Below are 18,388 nucleotides of genomic sequence, written 5' to 3'. Positions count from 1 at the left end.
GACTACACAGCAGGTCTGGCAACTCATCGCGACAAAAATTACTCATTCTAGAGGAATTCTGGAACTCATGGAATCACACACACACACAAAAAAAAATGATAAGGAGCTGAGAGCGGTTTGTAATTATCTGCAAATTAACATTACTCTTGTGGATGGGTGATCTGGAATGAAAGAAATAACAGAACTTTCAAAGTGGAAGCCAGGACCCCTCCTATGAGGCCTAATAGTTCCACATCGGAAAGACTCGTTTCAGAGCCTAGGCAGATGAGGTGGATATTTCCAAATCCTGCAGACTTGTTTTGGATGGAAAATAAAACCGGGGAGGAGTCTGAAATGGCAGAACAAATGCAACCCATAACAGAAGACTTAAACTGGGTCTTATGAAACTGATAAAAGCCAGCAATTGGGGAACAAGAAGAGAGAGAGAGAGAGAGAGAGAGTAGAAAGAGAGAACACAACGTCCCAGCATGCATGATGCATGACGGCTACTAGGAACTGCTCATGCTGGACCACGTAAACAGACACTACGTAACCGTTGAGGCCCCGACGAAACTTAAGCAGAAAACAAAACAGGACTTTACACCTGGGCACTTCACGCAATTTGAGGTCTCCGCGTCATTGTTGCAGCCGGGAGCCAGCTTTGAATAGAGACCTCCCACTGCTTCGGTCCACTTCTTCGGTGGGCAAGGCTAATGTGCATCTCCTGTAAAAAAACTTCTTCAAAAATATATATAATAAAAACTGGGCGGACCAAACTGCCTCTTTCATCACAAAAAAAAAAAAAGACCAGCAGCAACGAAAGAAATATATGGAGAACATTCGCTAATTGGCGGCATGAACATGCTCGTCGTAGCCATCAGCCATAGTTGTCAGTCCAAATCTCACTTCCTCTTGCACTGAGAGCTTGCATATGCTCTGAACCAAGAAAAATTGAATCATTGATAAGGGCAATGCAAATATGGAGTTCAAAGACCTGCCTTGAGCCCTTGTGTCACTAGAAATTATAGCCTTTATAGCTTTTAGTATGTCCATCATGAAACAACTGATAGATGTTCTTATGCAAAGAGTGTGCCATCAGATTGCGGAAACATGGTCGAGAACAAGCTGTCTAATATAACATAAGGCTAGTCAATAGGCAGCACGTACGATACTCTTGCTTCACCTCCCTGCTAGGTATTTTTGCGTTTATAGTCACACTTGAACTACCTAAGGCATAGGATAACAAGTAAATCTTAATTTACTAAGATTCCTCATAATCTGAACCAGATATACTCTCAGATCGGTAAAATCCTACAGAAGAACACAGACCATAATTGAATGATAGATCATTTTTATCAGACTAAAGAATATATAATGGGTCGACTTCGAGTCTCGATGCACTGCCGAGTATCCAAGAACCTAGCCAAGCTCTAGAAAAACAATGAGAATACAGATTGCTGACCAGATGCAGTGATACAATGCATTGGTGTTGTCAAATATTAGAAAATTAATTTCTGAAAAATTGCCAATTATGTGGGTGCTGATGAAAAAAGAAACAAACATCTAATTCAGAAGCACAAGGGACCCACGCTAACAGAAGCAACAAATGTAAACATATCGATAAATATATTACCAATCTTTTCCTTGTGCTGTTGACTAATTAGCATAATTGTCTGGCCGCGAACCCACCTTTCTTGATAGTGTCAATTACTTGTTCTAGTTTCATATGTAGTTTCGAAAGTTTATCATATAAAATATCTAATAAGCAGATATTTACTGTATCTAAGTAGAACTAAAGAACTTTCACACACCTAAAGATGAGGTCGAAGGAACCGGTACAGGCACCGTATCGGTTCTCTCACGGCACGAGTCAATACGGTCTGTGTCGAGCCTGTATCGACGAGGGCACGATACCGTAGGAGAGAGAAAGAGAGAGAGAAGGGGGAGAGAGGGAGAGACGCTGGCGGATGGTGGCGGACACCGGCGTAGGCCACGGCCGGACATCTATTTCGTTCGAAACAGAGGAATCGGCCCCGGCCTCGCTTGTCACAGCCTCCGCCCGACCCCCGCAGCCCTCCCTCTCCCTCACTCCCCCGCTCGTTCTCTTTTTCCGGCTTCGGCAACGGAACCCGTTGCCGGAATCGTACTGGTGCGCCACAGTATGGCTCGAGACGGTACCACCGACCTTGCCTAAGAAGACTAATACACAAGCAGATCTAAGATTTGGGAAGAAAGAAAGTTCCATAACCCCTTTTCTCCCATTTTTTCATATTCTCGTTCCTTGCATCAAAACTGATCCCAAGGTTATGTGCTATGTGTTGTCTAAACTTTGCCATCGAGTTGTGAAATTCAGACTTCATACATTTCTAAATCAGCAACATCACCTGATATTAAGGGGCAGTAGCCTTTTTTGCTAGGACTGCTGTTGGGATTTTGCTATATTTGCATACATAAGCAGCTAATGAGAGATGTTGATCATAGCTTAACTAGGCCTTGAGTATTTATGCGAGGCTGGTAGGTAACTGAAATTCTTCTTGGTATAGTTTATAAGCAAAGAGTTTGATTCTGGAACTAGAAGGTTGATGTCCGTTTACCACCCACTCATCCCAAGAATCCAACTAAAGGCCGGCAATTCGAAGAAAAAGTGGGAAAAGTTTGGTTCTTAAAATATGTTCTTATACTGAACAAATGAAGACATCTAGCATCTGAGCAAAGCAGTTCAGGATAGGTGGAGATGCTATTGTTGATACCTAAAAGGATTATTACAAGTTCTAACATCAGCACCATGTGACATCCATATATGAGATAGCAACAAGGCACATGAGCATTAGAAAAACCATAGCAAATAGATATGGAGGTTGTGATAGACTGTATGCGAACAGCAGTCAAAGTAAGTGGACAGAACCAGGATATAGGTTGACGCATCACTAAAACAAAATGGCAGAAAGGAATCGAACAACATTGTGCACATAAAGATTATGGCATTAATAGAAACCGATGGCAGAGTCAAATCCTTAAAAGTTTATATCACAAGTCATTATGACAAAAGTTGAAGAAGTTCTGACAACATAATGTACCATAAGTGCAGCATTTTAGAATCATATAGCTCATACTAATTTGATATACTGGACAAAATAAAGCCATTCCTCAGTTGCCTTATATAATTAGAGATATCATCAAGAGGTTTGATGAAAGAAAACGGTAGTATCAATATATCATTGCACCCATCAGTCTCCTGTTTGCTTCGAATGCAAAATTTAAAAACTTCAAACAATCTCACTGTATATGCAGAGTGGCTTTAAGACTTTTTGTAAGAAATAGCGGAATTAAGACTTCAAAAAAAATTTAAAAAAAAAATCATAAAAAAGGTCCTACACGCATAAAGTTGAATGCTGACAAGGCACAACGGGCTCGTTTGGTTCGCGGGAAAAAAAGGAGGGAAAGTGTGGTCAACGGGAAAGTAATGAGATACCTCTTGTTTGGTTGGAGTTTTTAAAGAAGAGAGATGGGAAAGTTGTATTCCCATGGAATATGATTCTCACATTTCATGGAAAAATCTTTCCCATGAGAAACATGAAAAAGTTACTTTTCCATGAGGCGAGAATCACTTCATCTTTATTTTTTTCCAAAAAGGCCCTTCAGCATTAAAGAGGCATTAAAGACCTAATTTTTATTAAGGGTATAATAGGAATTACAAATAACTTTTTCAAAAAAGTGGATGGTCAACCAAACATAAGCACTCTGGAAATCTGTCACTTTTCCATGTCTAACCAAATATGCCAAAAGTACATTCCCAGGCATTCTCTTCCCAGAAATCTTCTTCCCATGAATTATATTCCTAGGAGGAAAAATGCTTCCCGCAAACCAAACGAGCCCAACAGGTTTGCCAAACATTGGTCAAACACCCTATCAATGGCCCATGCAGGCTCCACTGCCATGTCTGTATTTACCCTTGCACACATGCATTACGCACACATGCATCAAGTATAGCAGCACTCCGAAACATGTTATGATATTATCATTAACATATGGCAAGAACATGCTAGCAATTAGAGATACAAAAATCAGCTAACAATAGGTTCAAGGTCTATGATTTCACACAATCGAATTCACAGCTGAACAAGCAAATGGCAGTAAAAACCTAATTGAAATTAAATCTACAGCAATTTGCAAGGCCTGCAGAAGGAAATAACCAATCTGGTTGCTTCCATCTATATTATCGAAGTGCAGAGGCTGCAGAGGAATTTGATGCAGCTGGGAGAAGTTAAGGTGTCGTTAGATTTTCAACATTAAATGTGATCATGATGTGTAATCATTATTCAAAGCTGTCAGGTTACTGCAAGCTCCAAACCTCGCAAGAGGATTAAGTTAGGGGACATACGCATCGACATATCGTATGTACATGTCTGGCAACGAGAAATCAAAAACCATAGAGGCACCATCACAACGACTTTTTTCAAGGGTTTCACTTATATACACCCTACTTAATAACATGAAAAAGGAAGATCCACTGCACTAGTGCATGATGCTGAAAAAGGTACTCACAAAGAGTCAGGTAAGACAAAGGAAAGAATGTACCTTGCCATCTTTTGGATGGCAAGTGCAGTACTAAACCGATTGTGAGCTTCTGAGTGCTAGATCTGAGACTGCAGCCAATCCCTGCATCAGCCTAACAATCTCGGCTGTATCATCCAGATAATATTTGGCCTTACTGGGCTTCCGACAAACCGTGCAAGCAAACACCTCCGCCGTAGGAGTTAGAGAACTGCCTGCCACGGCAGTGCTAATAACTTCAAACATATCTTCATCAGACCTGTCATCCCCAATGCACAGTATAAAGTCTGGTGATGAGCCCCTCTCCTGCATGACAGACAGAAGGCGCTGGGCCACCAGGCCCTTGCTCACACCCTGCAAAAATAATGCAGATCATCCTTAATTATCATTAAAGCAGGACCGCATTGGATGAAAGGATGTCAGTTTAAGACTTGAGGTTCCAAACCTGTGGTTTAACCTCCACGATGAGTGGACCACTCTTCACCGATACTGGCTCATTCGCGAGGACGCTCTCAAGATGATCGAGGAGCTCCTTGGCTTGGCAAGACCCAAAGTCAGGATCGGCATCCTCATAGGACCAGACAAGTGCAGTTTCCTTATCTTCGATGGTCGAGCCGTCGGTTGTTTCAGTATATAGCTTCATTACAGGCTCTGCAATCTGCTTCCAACTGCAGTCGGCTGCGGGAGCACAGGTTTCCCACTCTGCATCTCTCTTCAACCTGAAAGTAGACAATGCTCTACGTATAACTTCCATTCCAGAGCACCTAAAGGTTTAAGGCATAAAGAAGTAGCAAAGTCCTGATAACTACCTCAGAAAGTAGCCATGCTCTGCAGCCATACCTAGATTCTCGCAAGGCGAGAACCACTCACTGAGAGTGCTTCGACTTCTAGCACTAACAATAAAGACCACATTATGCATATCAGCACACAAACTATTTAAGATTTCAATGGACTTCGAGCTCGGGCTCTTATCTATCGATGCTTGCGGCATCAGCGTACCATCATAATCTAACAGGATGGCCCGGGTTTTAGTTCTCTTGTAAGCCAAAACAATGTGCTCCATTGATAGCTTCCTAAAGTTTGAATCAAGAGCCACAACCCTGAACCCTAAACCAAACCCAATTCCCCAGCACCTCCTCTTGGAATGGCCCTGGCATGTCCTTGCCAAATCCTGCAAGAAACTATTCGCCCAGTAGCCGACATCGTGTGTGCCGACATACCTGTAGTGTTTCTCATGCCGTAGCTGCTTCTCTGGCCCAGACATCTCCAGTGCATAGACCATGGCATCAGCCACTGCTTCTATATTCCATGGATTCACCCGGATGGCCCCGCTCAATGACGGCGAGCAGCCGATGAACTCCGAAACCACCAACATGCTCTTCCTCGGCGTGGAAGGATTCAAGCCCAAGACCCTATCCAACATCTCATTCCCCTGCCGGGCGATAATGTACTCATAAGGGATAAGATTCATGCCATCCCTCACCGCCGTCACCAAACAACACTCTGCCACCACATAATGAGCCATTCTCTCATAGAACTGAAGCGGCTTATCGATCAAGATAACAGGTTCGTACCCATCCGCACCATAGGCCTCATTGATCCTCCTCGCCGTCGCCTGGGTCGCCTCCTGGACTTCCCTGACATCCCTCCCCCTCCCCCTCGCCGGATTAGCAATCTGAACCAAGACCACCTTCCCCCTCCACTCCGCATGCTGCTCGAGCAACTCCTCCATGGCCAGCAGCTTCAAGCTGATCCCTTTAAAGATGTCCATGTCGTCGACGCCGAGAAGCATCACCCTTCCCCGATCCCGGAACTGCTCGATGAGCTCGGCGACCTTCGCCTCGGTCTCCGGGAGGCTCAGCACCGACCTCAGCTGGCCCATATGAATTCCAACCGGCAGTATCTTGATGCTAACCGTCCGGCCGTAATACTCCAATCCAATGTAGCCCCTCTTCGACTCGTACGGCAGCCCGAGCAACCTGCTACAGCAGGACAGGAAATGGCGAGCATAATTAAAGGTGTGGAATCCGATCAAGTCCGAATTCAGCAGCGCCCGCAGGAGCTCCTCCCGGACCGGCAGAGTCTTGTAGATTTCCGAGGGGGGGAATGGACTATGGAGGAAAAATCCGAGCTTGACCCGGTTAAACCTTTTCCTGAGGAAGGTCGGCAGGACCATGAGGTGGTAGTCATGGACCCAGACAAAATCCTCGTCAGGATTGATCACCTCTAGGATCTTATCGGCAAATATCTTGTTGACGGAGACGTAGGCCTGCCAGAGAGAGCGGTCGAAGCGGCCGCCGAGCTCCGGCGACAGCGGGAGCATGTAGTGGAAGAGCGGCCACAGCTGCTGCTTGCAGAAGCCATGGTAGAAGCGGGCGAGGAGGTCGGGCGGCAGGAAGGCCGGCACGCACTTGAAGGTCTCGAGGAGGATCTGGCCGACCTCGTCCTGCTCGGCGGGGGCGATCTCGTCGCGAAGGCAGCCGACGTAGAAGAATTCCATGTCGCAGCGATCGCCGATGGCATCCTTGAGCTGGAGGAGGAGGGAGTCCTTGTCCCAGGAGAAGGTCCAGCCGCGGCCGTCGGGGCGGCGGTGGGCGCGGATTGGGAGGTGGTTGGCGACGACGATGGTGCGGTCGCCGGGGGAGGAGGACGGGCCGGCAGAGGTATCGGAGTCGGAGTCATCGTCGAGGTCGGAGATGATGCCGGCCACCGTCATCACCCGGGGGATCCGGCGGCGAATCCGGCCGACGGACGGCGGCTCGCCGGAGGTCAGCTCGAGAAGGTTCGAATAGGATCTAGACACCATCTTACCAGACAAACCAAGGTCGTATCACTACCTCGCAGAGGAAAAATCCCGGGAGAAGAACTCCAAGATGGGATTTTCTTAGCAAAATGGGAACTTTTGGAACTCTAGTTTTCTCTAATGAAAACCAACAGAAGAGGTTCTGGTGATGATTAGAGAGCAGAGAGAGTGGTAGTTGACAGGAATCCGAGCTTGGGAGAGGAATCGATCCTAGAAGAGGGGGAAAAGCTCAAGTTTTGAATAGAAATTAGAAATTTTCGCAAGGAATAGAATCAGAACTTCGGCAAAATCCGATCTTTTTCAAGAATAACCGATTGCAAACACGAACTTAAGCTTTTCATTGTTAAACAAGCAGGAAAGTCACTGAAATTTAGGAGAAAAGACAAGGAAGAGATTGCATATAAAGCATCGGAAGAAGAGTAGAGCTCTGGAAATCAATAAAACAGAGGAACAAAGAAACAAATTGAGAAAAATAAAATCGGAGTTAGTCAAATTGGAAGGCCTTGTTCTCCCTCACTCTGATCTCGAGCTCAGTAGAGAGAGAAAGAGAATGGAAGGAAGGGGGGGAGGGAGGAGGAAAGAAAAAGTTTAGAAAATTAGAAAATTGAGAATTGCCCCTGGAGGAGTGAAGGGCTGCCGCCTTTTTTTTTTAATACCCGACAATGGTGCAGTGACGGAAAGCCAAAAATATCTCTAGAAAATTGTTTAGAATTTTGATAAATATCCAAATCATTTTTCTCGTTGCCCACTCACCCTATTTCTTCTGCCCGTGCAGCATTTCAGAATCCTATCCAAAATAGTGTACCAACCAAAAAAAAATTATTTAAATTTTTATATTATATATATATATATATATATACACAATACCTATTTGATTTGAAACTAGATATATGTTTGCACGTATTTCTTACAAAACAATTAAATAAATTAAAAAATAAAAATTTCAACAATTTTTTTCTATATATTTTACTGAAAATTTTTAATATTTGCACACAAATCTTTTGTTTTCCCTATCTACTATGCATGCATCCAAAAAAAAAAAAAAAAAAGTGGCGGTTACTATTATTAAATTTGGAGCAAGCCTAACACTCTGTAGCTAGTTAGAGGACTTAGTTTCATATAATTTCTTGAGAAAGATACATGCATCGTGAGTAAAAAAAAAAAAGCAAATGAGAAGCAATGGCTTTCAAACAGCTAAAGGGAGACTTTGTAAACAACTAAAGGGCTCGTTTCTGATACTTAGATCTGTATGGGGCTTTTATGCAAAAAACACTTTTTTTGGCAATTAATAACCAATCGACAAAATGACTCTTTTAGACCAGAAAGGACATGTTTCTCATGCCACGTGGCGCTAAATTAATGGCCCATCATGGTGGAAAGTGCGGGAGAATGTAAAGCATTCCAGCTGTCGTGTGTCGACGTGTCGAGACAGGGAAGGGTGGTGGGGGCGCGGGCAGCCTGGGCATCCCGGCTTGTGTCAAGCACGTGTAAAAGGACAAAGAGAAGCGGACAAGGGAACGTTGACGGTGAGGAGTGTGGGCGTTTCCTTCTTACATACTACTCCTACGCGGCGGGCTATGATTGGCTACATTTACATTGCCTAACGAGCTTAAGCCAGTCATATGTTGCCACATGGGATTTGATATGACCCGTGAAAAGAGGGTGACGTTTAGCACTTTGCTTTACCCAAAGCAGTAAGGGCCAAACCGGGGGTCCGTCCTTGACCTTGGATTTATATTTTTTATGAACGGGAAGAAGTTATCTTGCGGCAAAAAAAAAAAAAAAAGGTAAAAACGGTAATATTTGAGATGGATGACATCCAAGCTCTTATGAAGTTTATTTCGGCGGATCCGAAGGTGACAGAGGTCTTCTTCATTCGTATTATTGGCATTACTATATCATTATTTTTAAGATGTCCAGAAAAATCTGGAACTTCCATTCTACTTATATAGCATCCAAAGCTGTATCCATCTTCTACAAGCCCTCACTTATCACCAACAAATTATATCATGTATGAGTTAGATTTCTCATTTTTATGGGACCCGTTTATTCTGTGGCTCATCTTGAATTATTGCCCCCGGCATGGTCTTACATTGTTCCTATGAGGCACAGCTGATATGGTGCACCTCATGTAAGATAATTTTTCCTTGACACCACCCTAATCCCAACCACTATTAATCTTTTCCCTACTCATTAATGCCTAACTTCATCATCAACATTTAAGCCTCATGGGCACTAATTGCCAACTGCGGTGAGTGCCCATGCCCGTTAAGAAAGAGTATATAAAAAAAATAAAAAATGCGAAGGCCGCTAGTTTCTTGCATGGAAGTTGATCCTGAGCACCCAACCATATTTTGCTGCTCCAATTAACGCACTACTCATACGAAAATAACCATCCATAATACTTGAGTTACCCAAGAAATGATAGATTACTAAAAGTGCAAGAAATTATTAGTCATTTTACATGGGGATTACTAGACTAACATTCCAAATTTACCAGTAATGTATACAAAGTTCACAATTCTTCATTTCAAATATTATTAAGAAGTCATGAGCAACTAATGATGCTCAAAGTTACAAGTTAATTAATTGCGCTAAAATTATGAGCCTACTATCCAAATTTGTCAAACTAGAGTATCGAGTTTGCCAATTCTTTACGTAAGACTCACTGAGATTTGATAAGCAATTGAAGAGACTAAAACTTAGCAGTCGTTTGTGCCGTAACTTACTTGACTGCTGCTCTATATTTACCATTCCTGAATACCAAGTGTATAAGTCCTCTATTCGCAAGTTATCAAGAAGTCATAAGCAACCAATAATGTTAGAAATTGCCAGTGTCAGTAAAAATACCAGCCTACCACTCCAAATTTATCAATCCTAGATAACAAGTTTACCAATCCTCAATTCAAAACTAAATAATTTTGTCGTTCATGGTTATTAAGTTTGCTAGTCTTCCACTCAAAAGTTAATAGAAGTGATAAGGAAACGCTGACCTTAGAAGTTACAGCAAATTTTACTAATATTTAGTATCGTGGTTATAATCAGCTGTCTCCTAAAGATTGCTAGTCTGTTACTCCAATGTTACTAGTAGTTAGTGCGAACATGGTGGCACCCAAAAAAAAGGGACCAAGAAAAAGAAGGTAATGGTTCGGAACATTGGGAACCTGAAGCAATCAGAAGGCTAGTTAGAAACTATTATTTGAGTTTTTTTGATCCTGTATAAGTCTTCAAAATCTATTTAACATATAACTAATTTAGAATTAAACATATTTGAGCTCTGACGTTCTCGCCATGTTAAAAAACCAAATCCAGTCGCAAGCATCATGATCGATCTATAGTTGGTCCTTATAAATCCATGCTGCAGCATCTCTTAATCCATAGTAGGCCATAGTCAGATTCGCACTAATACTATTTATCACAATCAAAATCTCATCTAAAAAGATTAAATAAAATATTATTATTTAAGTTTTTATTTATGTATAAATATCTAATATCTATTTAGTACGTAGCTATGGTAGGACTAAATGTATACCTATATGGATCCTCAAAGGTACAAATGCACCTTATTATAATAAAAGCATCTTGAAATCTTCACAGCTCGAACCCCACCCACTCAATTCTAATATGAACCACAATTGCTTTTTGACTGGAATATGACTTCTTTCCGTTGATAAAAATATAATTCTCCCTTCAAGCCATGCAATTGAAGTGCAATCACTGGTACGGGGTGAAACAGAATATATGAATGAATTCAAGAATTATTCTTGTGTTATGAGAAGCCGTGAACTCATGCTACACTACATCATTACAAGATTTTGGAAGCAATTAAGTTGTATGCGAAACTTTTTTAATTTTTCGAATACATGAATGCTTTTAAAAAAAAAAAGGCATAGTTGATAGAGCCATGGACAAGAGACCAACATTACGGACTGACCTTAGAACTCTGATTAGATATGGAAATGAGGTCCACATGCTAATCAGATGGGTCCATATGAGACATGGCTCACATGACATGTCGGCTAACTTCAATATTAAATCTTGCCACTTGTGGCCTAACATATCAGATCAAAAGCAATATGATATCCAAAGATCCAATAGCTTAACTGCTCATGTCTCATATGGTCATCATATGAGAAGGATATGGATGAAGAATTATTTGAATCCATGCGCTACTTAAAAGACTCTACCATAAAAATCACTCCATTCACATATAGTTCCTTGATCCCTTACATCAATGTCATAATTAACCATGGCCATCAAAAGCCATCCTCATTCCCAACTATTTAAAATCAGCAAGTTGTTGCTCATCACTGAATCCCACATTTTTTTGTTGACACGTATGCAAACTGCGACATACTCTCGTAGATGCATTTCCACAAACATCTTAATTTTCTTTATACGGGAGGCATTTGCTCATGCAGATGCAGAATTAAAACTCATCAGTCATCTTTCTTTCTTCTTTTTTCGCTCTTATAATGTACTCATGCACGTATGATGTGAGTTACCGTTGCATCAAAAAAAAAAAAAAAAACATCAGTGTACACCAAACATAGCAAAATAATAGACTATTTCTTCATCATCATCTACCTGTCACACCTTTGCATTTTCATGCACTTTGTTATGGTTCAGAGTCCAAATCTATGGTTTCTTTGCAGCATGTATTAGAATAAGTCTGAGCGCGTTGTGATGTTGAACAATAGAAATAGTGAAGGTGGTAATTGATGAGTTAATTTGGCATTTAAATAGACGTAAGAATCGATTAATTTTTTAACGTATTTGTCAGCATCGGCGGCTTTTTGATTCCGCTTCACTCCACTGTCATCCCCTTGGAGTGGATAAGATTCTTCCATTATCTTTTTGACTAAACCTTAGCTATCTACAGCTTTAGTGGAATAGGTGATCAGCTCAAGAAACGTGGAGACTTTTAGATTTGTTTTGTGGGCTATTGCTGGAACATACGGCACAGCTTAGATCCTTATGACACATGCATGGTCTGCATCCATCATATTCTTGATTTAAAAAATGTTACTTTTATTTTGTATTTTTTAAAAATATTTTTATTATTAAATAAGATTTAAAATTGTTTTTATAATATATATGTATTTAATTATCGCTCCTGTCACTATTTTTACTATCACTATCGTTGTGGTTGCCACTAACGTCGCAGTCTTCTCTTCCACCATCTTGTTTTATGCTTTTGTTTTCTGGGTGTAATCTATTTGATCCTTTTTTTGGTTGGCGTTTCAATGATTTCATTGATTATCCAACCATGTCTTTAGTGGCTATACTTTGACATTACATTGGAGAGAATGGTCAAAAGTTGAGTAAATGGAGCTTGGCGGGGTTTGTTCGTCGCTAGTAGAAACATGATTTTGTGGTTCCTTTAGAAAAAAAAAAACATTTTCCTTTTTTAAGGAAGGAATCAAGAGAGCAACTAGATTGTACTCATTAGATTCTCTTTAATCCAGCAGGTTTAATAGGTTATACCATATTAGCATACAAGATTAGGTCAATATACCAGTATTTATGATTTATGAAGTTTGGTCAAAAATGTCAACAGATTTAGATATTCTTTTCTTGCATGCATGCCTTTGTGGATAAGATTCCTTGTCCAAAATATTTTATACACCAGGTTTCTTCTAGTAGTTTAATGCTACCCGGAATATTAATGTTCATTTTTCTTGGTTTTATACAACACTATACAATTAGTTGATTACGTGGCAGCTGTTTCTTCTAAAGATCCAATGAGTATTCAAATTCGATTTAAATCTAACTGAAAGTACATAGTATTTAGGAGAACCATGCGTTTATCTCTTCTCCTTTGTACTATTTTTTTTAAAAATTTGTGGACTGTATCTATATCCGTTGTGTATGAGCCGCTATTATACCAACAAAAAAAACAACATATATCCAATAGTTCACTACAGCCCGTACGGTGTTAGTTTAAGGTTCACACAACCTTGGTCATAATTTATACATCCAACATTACTCATGCGATACATCTATATAATCTTGCATGTAAACATCGCAGACTTCACTACGTTGCATGAGCAACGTCACACCACCTTTGTAAATATCAGGGACCATCTTTGTCAAATGGTCCACTGCCAACTTCTGTAAATACTATTACATCATGAATAATAAACTACAGGGCGGGTCGCACCTCCAGCCTCCATAAAAAAAAGAATAATAGTACTTGCACTATCACAAAGTATTTTATGCATATTAAGAATGGACTGCTGCTTACAAAATAACCATACCTCTTGCATTATTCCATGTGGTTGTCCACTTGGTACCTCCAATCAAACTTTATATCCGAAAGTTGATGGACATTCGTGACATCCTATCACTGGCTTTTAGTTCCACTCTCTATGGTTGTCACGCAAACATGAGCCTGTCTAACTTGGTCCAAAAAAAAAAAAAAGAGTACAAGAGACCTTTCCTTTGTTTCCTTATGTTGAAACCTAGCTTCATCTTGACATGTAGACAAAGCAACACCATGAATTACTATTATCAAAAGGACAGATGGTATTGCCATTTGTTGCTTATGCACCAACATTACGAATTTGATGCTATAGGGGCCTGAAAATTCTGTAAATAAATTTATATTATATGCATAATTTTTTGAAAATATATTTCTTTACCAAATCTTAGCCTTCTACTATTTATTTTTTTTTTATCGGACAGAATCTGATTATTGCCCTTCATAAACCTAGAAATTTCTTCTAGAGCCTGATCTTCTCTTAAGTATACCTTCGGACCAATCTTCTCTGGAGTAAATATTAGACCGATTTTGGTTACTAAATGTGATGCTAATGCATCCGATATAGTACATCATCAGAAAATAGCAACGCATATTAACAAATATTACTTTATATATATATATATATATATATATATATATATATATATATATATATATATATATATATTAATTATATGCATAAGTTATTGGGCAATATTACTCAAAAAATAAAGTTGACATATTTGTTTTTAAACTAAACAAATGTCCCAGCTTCTCATTAAAGGGGAAAAAAGTCTTCAGTTTTCCATTGCAATCAATTTTTGGTTTTCCACCTACAATAAGAATATTGCTTAACCAAGTTAGCATGGAAGTCGCGGTAAAATTACATTTATAGCGAACAATGTTTTGGGAAAAAAACAAAGTGGTTAGCCCCTAATCAACAATGCAATAACCCTACAATATCAGATGAGCAACTCATACATCAAGGTCGCAAAAGAATATTATCCATCCGGGCAAATGAACAAAATTCCCACATCCATGCTTTGTATGATGTCCATGCCACCTTAGGCAGAAGCCACTAAAACGATGCCACTCCATTGGTGAACCACGTTGAGCGGTTAAGGTGGTCTTTTAACTAAAAAGTGAACGTCCGAGTAGGAACTTACTGCAGTTGATATCCACCATGATTTTTATTAAAGTATCATCACCAGACTTGGTGATGCATAAGCTCTCTTTTTTTTTCTTCAACAGGATAGCAAAAGCTCTCTGAGATGATAAGTTTTTTTTTTTTTTTTACTTGATTCCACTTGCATGAGTGATCACCCAATAACGAGTTATGAGAAGTTCGTACAATCATAGGGACGAAAATGGCGAGTAGCCCCTCTTATGGCGCCTTATGCCTTATCCGAATTATAGAGCTGCATATGATTGCAAGAACTTTAGGCTCACTAAAGTCTCTCAATTGCTGTATGAGGGTCATAACTGTTTGTCTACAGTGTCATTTCGTAGGAAATAAAAAATCAGGGTTAGCTTTTGAATGAAAAATCCAAAGAGTTGGTTGGGGACTTTTGAGGCTTGATGAAGTATTAAGCTTTTAACTTAGGCTGGCACTGAAGGGTGGTCTGTCCAAGAGACGTAGTCTAAGAGCACAGAAACTAAACTGGCTGTCGTTAGCTTTCAAGGTCTGTAATCATTCTGTCTGCGCATCCTCTAAATCTGGAATCGCCTTAAAAATTTGGCTCTAAACACAGGTCTAAATCATAAAAGAGCCATCAAATCAAGAACGAGAGGATGTTGGAATGTCTATCTCAATGGGTTACTTCCCACCGGCATTAGTTTATAGAGAGAGAACAATAATTGAAAGACACCAAAATGAACAAAAAAGTTGGAGAGCCTCTCATGTGGTTATGTACATGCCTATGGAGGGAGTATTTCCATTTCAATGGTGAGATAAAAGTTTTGCATGACCATAGAAAGCCAAACCACATATTCTTCCAAGCATGACATGTGCCTTAAGAAATATCTTTATTTCTCCTAGATCAAATGATTAAAGAAGCCTAAATGAGTCAAAAGAGCGTTGCCTAGTTAATGGTTAATGTAACATTGTTAGGGTGTCCCTGACAAATAAAAAGATACGGTAGCGGCGATCTGATAGGATTATATACAAACTAAGTTAGGTTTCCTTTTGTCATCCAAAGATTAGTAGTGCATCAAGAACATGAAAGAGATGGCTAATCAACAAATGGTGATGCACTCTTACGACTATTCTTCATCATAAATGGTGACTCATACAAATGGTTAATATTTTGGGTCCACTGTGCTGCATAATAAGCCAAGCCATTTTCAGTCCTGATCAAACTATGAAAATAGTAGGAATATTATTTTGATGATGATGATATCCATCACTATTATAAAAATTTAAGTAGATAGGGTTGAGAGTCATTGATTGCGGTTCTACTGGCTACAACAACATGGCTTCTTTGCCTTTGCTGCTATTCCCATCAAATAATAATTAGCACCATAGACTTAAAAGGAACCTCTGGAAACAATATTCTTATCTAAATCCCCTTCATATTAGAATGCCCTTGCTCTCTTCCTCCATCCTCGCAGAAGGGTGGTCTTTAAAGCAAGCATCATGCTGCTGTCCCTTGGTTCACTGTTGCTCTTTCCACACCGTCAACCATCACCTACCACTTGACAACTTGCCATCTCAAGTGGTAGCTTTCCAAATTTTGCATAAGCTTGACAAGAAGGTCAATTTATTCCAAACTTTTGATATATCAAAAACTGGGCAACTACAAAGCCCGGAAATAACTTGTCTTCAACCCAAACTTGTACCTACTAATTGCTTATCTAAATCCATCTGAATCACACAAAACCAAGTATACCTGCAAGATCAAAGTAAATGTTGCAATTATAATCAGCAATCTTTTGGGGATGCCTTCTTGGTCTAGGTATAAGAAGTGAAGTGGAACACACATAAACTAGTCTTATCCCGTCAATTGAGGATCAGATATTTGGGTTATTTTTTTGTTTTCTATAGCAGGCCTAGTTTTTTTTTTTTTTTACTAAAATAGATGATTCATACAGATCTGATACAGATATATCCAAGAAAGTCAAAATACAGTATATCTCGAAGCGCACTAGGTAGTTCACTCTTTCCTACCTAAATGGTGTCCCCACATAGCAAGCCTAGTCTTTCTAAAATGGAAGTGGCCTAGTCTTTCTAAAATAGAAGTGCAAAGTATTTTACACATTCTTTTGTCAACTATAGTGGCTAACTCCAATACGTTACTAAGTTGAATTATAACAAGACAATTGCTTGGAAACTGTGGTGGACATCAAAAATATTCTTGAGGAAGCCTCCTTGCTTTGCCACAAAAATATAGATAAATCTTATCTTCAGAACTGTACATGGCGAATCATGCATGCCATCTGACCAATATGCTCACCTACTCAGTGGTCTATTCAAAGACATGACCCCCAAAAACTTTACACAAGGAAGAAACAAAGGAAGGAATGAACAAACTGGCTAAGAAAGGGAGCTACTATCAATCCATTCATTGCACAAACAAGAGGTTAGCAATTGGTTTGGGACTCTTCTACAATGACACCCATTTTTTTTTTTCAATTAAGAAGTCAGAAAGAATTTGTCCATTTCGCATTTATCTTAGCCATCAGCCCCTCTTAGAGTCCCTTGTCAGAGCTGATGGACATGGTTTGGCATGGAGGACGGCCACCTTAGACTTTCACTACTTCGGCCTCGTCGCACATTTATTCGCTCCAAAAGTAAGCTATAGGAGGAGGAGACCTAAGGATCATAGTGGAACCCCCTTAATAAAGCCAGAAAAAAGAGTGAGAGACCAACCCAAGTTAACCTAAAAGTCTATGCCTACCTGCACTTGAATTCAAAATCTTACCCGCCTAATCTTTGAATCGTTTGTTGGTTGAGTAACAGGTGCGTAGTTTTACTTTGGCAACAGGACTCTCTCGATATGCTACAGTGTTGGTGGAGTGATGATGAACAGGATGGATTGCACCAAGAGCAATGCTGAACAAATTGATTGCTTGCCTCGTTTGAATAAGATCTTTTTCCTTTTTTTTTTTTCTCTTTTTTTTGTATTGAGAAGATTGGAGCCATGCTAGGTTAGTATCAAACATTGGTAAGTGGAGTAAGCCACAAGATTGTCTTTAGTAGAAATGGTAAAGGAGACAAATAGAGTGTCAAGAGAAAAGTGGAACTTGAGTTGTCCATTGTAGAGTATATTTAATGAAAGCGAAAAATCTAACATCTAAGGTATCTGAAGAAGCCAAATACCAAGTGAAGGGATGTAGAGAGAAAGGGAGATGCTAACAAATAAGCTGACAGGCCATGAGTTATTCATGTTAGCAGTTTTAGTGTTAACAAAAAGAATTTTGCTAGCTAGGATAGCGTATGCGAAGTGCTCAAGTGATCTCCTTCCAATATTCTGTGAGAAAGCGGAAGATCGAAAGAGATTGAAACCTCGACGGAGCATCTTCTCAAGGATATAGAAGCCAAAGACAATTACTATTGCTACGCTAATATGTTAATTAGAACCAAAGCATGAGTTTGCTTTTTATTGACTCTGCCACATTCCCCTCGCATGTTTTTTTGTTTTTTTACGTCCTCATACAAAGTAGGGGGAAAACCCAAACATAGCAGAGTCTGACTAGATTTGTCGAGGCAGCCCAAGATAAACGGGCCAAGGCATCACACTTTTCAGACCCATCTTCCAAGAATAGCGGTCTCTATAGCTCATCCAAGGTTGCAAGATTAAGAGCCAAGC

At 40.1% G+C, this 18,388-nt stretch overlaps 1 protein-coding gene across 2 annotated transcripts; it reads right to left on the bottom strand.

Moving 5' to 3' along the window:
• Nucleotides 1-337: 337 nt before the first annotated feature.
• On the bottom strand, nt 338-7,992 carry LOC103695955 (alpha,alpha-trehalose-phosphate synthase [UDP-forming] 6-like). 2 transcript variants are annotated; one of them, XM_008777423.4, is made up of 4 exons: nt 5,343-7,339; nt 4,979-5,252; nt 4,558-4,887; nt 338-703 (listed from the first exon to the last, which is right to left on the bottom strand). In XM_008777423.4, the coding sequence occupies exons 1-3, from the start codon at nt 7,337-7,339 to the stop codon at nt 4,588-4,590; spliced, it is 2,571 nt and encodes an 856-aa protein (XP_008775645.2). In that variant the 3' UTR covers nt 338-703; nt 4,558-4,587. The 2 variants fall into 2 exon arrangements, with proteins under 2 accessions (XP_008775645.2, XP_008775639.2); XM_008777417.4 differs by lacking the exon at nt 338-703 and having other exon boundaries at nt 4,379-4,887; nt 5,343-7,992.
• Nucleotides 7,993-18,388: the final 10,396 nt, after the last annotated feature.

Source organism: Phoenix dactylifera, chromosome 8, assembly GCF_009389715.1.
Source record: "Phoenix dactylifera cultivar Barhee BC4 chromosome 8, palm_55x_up_171113_PBpolish2nd_filt_p, whole genome shotgun sequence".
NCBI lineage: Eukaryota > Viridiplantae > Streptophyta > Magnoliopsida > Arecales > Arecaceae > Phoenix > Phoenix dactylifera.
The sequence above is the reverse complement of the archived record's forward strand: the minus strand, read 5'-3'. Positions and strand labels throughout refer to the sequence as shown.